At 37.9% G+C, this 6,648-nt stretch overlaps 1 protein-coding gene and 1 pseudogene across 1 annotated transcript in view; both read right to left on the reverse strand.

Annotated features, from left to right (window-relative positions):
• The window catches only part of KCNQ5 (potassium voltage-gated channel subfamily Q member 5), a 451,205-nt gene that overhangs the window by 44,497 nt on the left and 400,060 nt on the right, over positions 1–6,648 (reverse strand). Inside the window, 1 exon segment of the mRNA XM_025042894.1 lies at positions 3,370–3,590. Within this exon segment, the coding sequence (XP_024898662.1) occupies positions 3,370–3,590 (221 nt within the window).
• On the reverse strand, positions 5,436–5,554 carry LOC112474708 (annotated as a pseudogene).

Here is a 6,648-nt window from a genome sequence, read left to right on the forward strand (position 1 = left end):
TAAATTCGCTATGGCAACACTGCACCAGTTCTTTATAGTTTACTTCTTCCTAAATTTCTTTTGTTTTTCTATTATAGTATCTTTCAATAACAGGCCCATTATTTTCCAAATGTAATGGTTATTAACTTAAAGGCCAACCTGAATTTCCATTATTCTTTTTGCTATTCTTCCACTCTCCCTGAGCTGTTAATGGGCAACGAAATGTCTAAAATATGTAAAGGAAAGAGAGAAGGAGAAGAAAAGAACCCTTAAAATAAATAAGCAAATAGATCTGGAATATTTGGGAGCTGGCCGGAGTGTTACATATTATTTTCTATGAATGGTAAGTGGATTTTTAGAAATATTTATAACCTGGAAAGGGACTATAAATAAAAATATATGAGTGAAGTTTACTTCAATTAAAGTTACTTTATTATTTTTTTCCTGTAAAAAGAGAACTTCCATTTTTCCAAGACCTAAAGTTGAGTTAAATCAGACGTAAAGATTCTGAACTATTAGATCAAACGAAGCATGATCTCTTCATGTGGGCAGCCAACAAAACTACTTCAACAGAAGAGCAATCAGGCCTCCTGTCACTTGGAGAACTCAGAACCAATTGAGACGGACGTCAACCAGAGAAAAGCAATCCCTCACTAACGAAACAGGACTGCACTTGTATGGAATGATGTATGGCAGGAGACCTTTCCAGTTTGTGATCTGGTAGAGAATAGGACTTCTGTTTCTGTCTGACCTCTGAGACATCTTTGAGTTAACCGAAAATACTGTGATGGATAGTGCTGTCTCTAGGAGTCTTTGAAGAATGCTTTCCCTCTGGCCAAATATACAAGCAAAATTCATTTTTCATATTCAGAATCCAGATTCTAAGAATTTTATATTTAGATGTGTTCAGCCCACCATAGGGACCTCACAGCACAGAGTCGAATGCTTGAAGCCTACTTTGGAAGAATATGGACCCATTGTGGGTAACGTATGTGTTTCTAGCACAATGTGAACCCAGGGCTAGGCTTGATGATATGGGCATACCCCAACCTGTCTAAGGATGCTGTGATGTGAGTGGGCTGGAGCTCTGATATGGACTGAAATGTGTCCCTCCAAAATTCATATGTTGAAGTCCTAATCCGCGGTACCTCAGAATATGATTCTATTTGGAGATAAGGTCTTTAAAGAGACAATTAGGTTAAAATGAGGTCATTTGTATGGTCCCTAATCCAGTATGACTGATGTCCTTATAAGAAGAGGAAACCTAGACATAGACATGCATAGAGGAAAGATAAAAGGAAGACACAGGGAGGAGGTGGGCATCTACAAGCCAAGGAGATCTCAGATTTCCAGCCTCCAGAACTGTGAAAAAATAAATTTCTGTTGTTTAAGTACTTTGTTATGGCAGCCCTAAACCTAATGCGGCAGCTTTATTTTTAATAAGAGCTGTTAAACTTCATTAGACAATCCATGTCTACATTCATGAAGGCTGGTCTCCAGTAGGAAGACCTGGTGCTCCTTTTCCTACTTGGGAGGAAATCGACCTAAAGAGAGAGGGATTTGGTGACCACTAGTTAGAACAAGGGCCCCCAGAGTTGGGAAGGGGGAGAGGGCAGTGTGTGAAAGGAAGGCCCGAGTTTTTAGTAGAAAATCCACTTTTGCTTTCTTATTACAAAAGCTTTACATGCTCCTTGTAGAAATAACAGGAAATACAGATGGACAAAATGAAGAAACAAAATATAACTATGATTTCATCACTTGGAGGTTACTGTTCATGCAATGTAAATCTTTCTAGACCTTTTCTTATAAATACATGAATTTATACACACACACACCAAAAATGGAATAATTTACTTTTTGTGATCTTCTTTTCATGTCAATGATTTTAAGTTTATAGCATCATTCTAATGTCTGATATTATTTCATTTTATTGATTATATCCTAGAAAAGGAATTGGTGGGTGAGATGTGTCCAAGCTTAGACATATTTAAAGGCTTTTGATATATGTTGCCAAATTGCTTTCCCAAAACGATGCACTCGTTTATAACCAGAAAGTCTATTTTGAGGGCAACATAAAGCCCTGTAACTGGTAACTCTTGACTCAGCTGTTCATGGGCTTTCAGCCAATTCCGAGGGAGGAGATTGTAGAAACCAGAGGACACTGAAAATCTGTGCTGCCAGGGACTCAGGACACTCAGGGATTGATGGGGGAGTGTCCCATGCTGGTGGAGGGGACATTTCCTATCTTAGCACAGTGGCAGGTGACAAGAAGCCTGGCAGGATCAGCACATCCTGCAGCCGAGATGGGAGCTGCAAGCCACACCAGGAGGGGTCACATTGGGTCAGCCGCTAGGCATCTACTTGGAGAGCATGGCGCCCGTGGGGTTGCAGAGAATGAAGAAGTGGCAAGAGGGGATTCATATTGCTTGCTTGAGAGTGGGACATGTCCCCAAGGATTTCTGAATGAACTGGGAGGGACCCTGGGGCTGAGGGTCCAGTGATGTCACAGCAGGGAGCCTGAGAGCACTATGGTTGTGACCCTGGTTGTTAGTTTTATCCCTCAGGCTTTCAGGGCCTGGGAAAATACAGGTTATGCTGGGAACAAGAACAGAAGGACTGATAGCCTTTGCAGTTTTTATGCATCAATGGAAGATGCTATTGGATTTTGGTTCTTTGCCCAGTAGAAGAGATCCCAGGGGGCATACTTAAAGGGAAAGCCAAGCTAATCATAAATGAAAAAGAAAATATTTTATTTTATAAGCACGAAAGTTATGTGGCACTCAATAAAATGTGTTGGCAAGTAAACTTCTGCCACAGAGAATGATAAATAAAATAGGTTAATTCCTCTTGGGAGAAGAACTTGGATTCCACTTATCATTAGATAAGAACTTTCAACGGGAATCTTTCTAAGGAAGATAAGCAGTGGTCTCTGATTTAGTGGTGGATTGAAGGGGAATAGCACCTTTATCATTGTCCTGGAAGATGCTGTCACCCTTCTTAGTGTGTTTCAAGACTTTCAGAGTACTTGCTCGTCTTTGGGCCCTGGGCCTCTGCTGGTCAAATATAACCTATACATCAGGCCAGTCACGTTGATCTTGATATAGAACTTGTCTGAGAAATAATGATGTGTTGTAGATACTAGTGAAGGATTAGTAACATTTTGTTTTATTACTTTGAAATTTAGATTTAGCTGCCAAAGTTGCTTCCAAAAGGAAATGTATGTTTTGTACATTTGCCCAAGGCAAGGAATAAATTTCCAATAAAACGAACAATTCTTTCTCTGGGGTTGTTTCCTTCTATCTTTAAGTGGTACCATGGAGAATTAATTACTTCGTAATCTCACTCACTATAGCCTATCAAATTAAAAATGGCTACGGAAAAACGGCTTACCGTCTATCACTGGTTTTGGCTGAGAACTTTTGAGGCGCAGCGAGGGCCGGAAACGGGTTCGGTCGTTGAAGCTCCAGCTCTTCTGCACTTTGGTAGGGCTGCCCTCGGCAGTGATGTCGGTGCTTGGGGACCTCCTGTCGCCTACCGAGGCTTGTCTGCTCTTAATGCTCTGGCCTCTCGGGCTAGCCATGCGCACTCGCTCCTTAAAACTTAGCTTCTGACTGTGGACAACAGAGGCACAATTATTCCATTTCAAACAATTTCTTCCATTCCACCTGGGTAAATAATTTGACGAAATGGTATATGGTCATATATTTCAATAAGTAAAATGTTTTCAGCAAATAGGAGCACATAAATATATTTTCCCCTCGTTGAAAATTTGAGCTTTGTTTAATCTCTCTGCATTCATTTGAAGTCAATCTCATACTACAGGTATACACACCTTTCCTGGATTCATCATAGAAGGACTGAGATAAAGTACAGTAGTATGAATACAATTACACTGGAAATAACCAAGAACTGATTTGATACTCACTTTCAAAATAGATTTTAGCTTTAACCTCAACTTTTGAGATTTAAAATGTTTTTTTTGGGGGGGGGAGGGGAAGGATATCTTTTTGTAATTTCTAAACATTTCTATAGGAAAACAGGGAGACGGTTACATATACATACATTACTACATTCTGCATGCATTTTATAGTCCAGGCAAGATTATGATATCCATAAATTCATGCAATCTCACAGCAGTTGATAGCACTGCATACATAATATTAAACATACAACACTTAACACTACATTTCTTTTATGCCTTCATTCATTCTTAAGAGATAAAACCACACAAGGTTAGAACAATTCCAACATGTAATGAATGTGATGACTGATCAACGGAATGAAACGTTATGTTCACTAACACAATTTCCTGTTATTAGACAGGTTATTGATTTGCTGTGGCAGCTACTGGTAAATTATATTTGTTCAGACATTCAGTCCTCAGATGCCAGCTAGGATTGAACTATTGTGGGTTGAAAAAGGAAGCATTAATAACATCCACAAATTTCAAAGTGCATCTCCATGCTTTTTAATCAAGAGATGTGGTATGATGTGGTGGGAAGGGCGGGTTAGAGTCTAACAGATTTGGGTTTTGGAGTCCATATCTCTCACGCAGAGACAAAAATAACAATATAGCTAAGGGATTTTTGTGGGAATCAAATGAACTATATGAAGCTTTATGCACTTATTTTGTTTGTGTTCTCATTTTGTTTACAAATTACTGTGTTACTCATTAGAAAATAGCACCATTTATTATTGAGTGAGAGGCCCAGGATTTTTCAGGGCCCGAAGAAATGAAGGGCGATGGTTTGAGGGGAGTCATGTGGAACAGCTAATGTGAGGCTGAGACCTGCAGTCATGCTGCAGCCTTTGTGGGCATGAAGGCAGTGTTCTCATGGAGACGGATTATCTGAGACAAAGTGGAGGCCTTGTCTTTCCACTTACCGCCGTGTCCACTGTCCCCAACTGCAGCATGCCAACAGCAAATGTGTTTAGTGGATATGTATTTTGGAGCTAATAAGAAACAGTAACATTTATTTTTCCATGCCAAGTTGCTTAACAAATGATATTCTAAAAAGACACCACGCTTTATGTCTGTGTTACGTGAAAGCAAATCAAATAATGAACTATGGTGATCAGAAAACCCTGGTAACAATAAACACATTGACCATGCAACTGACAGCTCTCCTCTGAAATGCAGACACAGCTAAATCCAGCATGAGTAGCTGAAGGCACATGCAAAGAACAGGCTGGGCAGTTTTGCGATAGGGTCAGGTGGGTTTAAGAATTCTTTTAAAAAATCCCTTCAGTCATAGAGTTTTTCTGTACTTGACTCGTGTGATTAAATGGTGGATTACATTAAACAAAAGCAACAATAACATCATAAAACTGCATTTTTTTTATTTTCAGGCTAAGTTACCCATCTTAAAAAAAGCCTTCAAATTATTTGAACCAATTCTCCAAGGAATAGTGACTAAAGTGTCTATTCTTCTCAAGCTTTTTAAAATTTTTTTAAATGCCTACAGCATCTGGTCTTCCTAGGTGGTCTCCCATCCAAGTACTAACCAGGCCCAACCCTGCTTAGCTTCCGATGTCAGACGAGATCAGGCACGTTCAGGGTGGCATGGTTGTAAACTTTTTTTTTAAGTAGTAAAAATTTCAAATCTCTTTTCAGTTTCATCACATCTGTTCTATCATTGAAATTTATGATGATCTGGTTCAGGAACATATGCTCACCTCTACGCCTTTATTTAAATTAATGAATGGCTTAAGTTGACATAGCTATCATTACAAGTGTTTTCACTGTTCTTTATCTAATCGATTACCTTTTCTGGCACTAACATGTCAATTACTACACAAGGTTGGGTTTAGTTAACGTCAAATTATTTCCCCAAACTTTTAACATGTATCTCTTTCCCATGCCAACTAAAAGAACAGGAAACTGATAAAGACATCATAAAATCATTTAATATGAAATTTAGTTTTTCCTTTTTAAAAGAGTAAAAAAAAAAAATCTAAAATGAGTATCAACATCAAATCTACCATGTCTTATTTACAATAACAAAAATCTTTAAAGACAATTGCTCCTGTGAAAGTATTTTAAAAAATGGCCCATTTGAAATATTTCGATATTATTTTTAAGAATTAATAGAAAGTGAAAATAATATTATTCTCTGAATCAGCATCATATAAAGCATGTAAAGTTGATATAAATGAGTTCTAGGTACCATTTCCTTTTTTGTCCTTCTTAACTATCTGAATATTTGTCAATGTCTAATATTAAACAAATTCTCAAGAACTATTCTAAAGTGAACTCAACATATCACATACTAAATTACAAAAAGCATGTAATATTTTCAGTTTCTTTATTGACATAATTGTAGGAAAGTTAAAATTAAGATCCTAATCCAGAACTTTTTAACTAGGCAAAATTTTCTTTTCCAAGGCGAAGATGTGTTCTTGTGTCTTCTTACAAAAAGATCATTTTTATTAGTTTTTCTACTCCATGTCCCTTTGGAAATCAACAGAGCATCTTGATTAGGTGGCCATTAAACTGATTAGGTGGCTGTTACTGGAAACACAAATTGATTAAAAAATATAGATTCTTCACTAGCCCATTGAAGTTTTCATTATTTTCCTATGTGTGTGTGCACGCTTGTGTGTGAGAGACATTTATAAACATGATTTTTGAGGAAGATTTATCCTAACAGCGTTTTTAGAAAGAATGCC

Source organism: Pteropus alecto, unplaced genomic scaffold (genome assembly GCF_000325575.1).
Source record: "Pteropus alecto unplaced genomic scaffold, ASM32557v1 scaffold7, whole genome shotgun sequence".
NCBI lineage: Eukaryota > Metazoa > Chordata > Mammalia > Chiroptera > Pteropodidae > Pteropus > Pteropus alecto.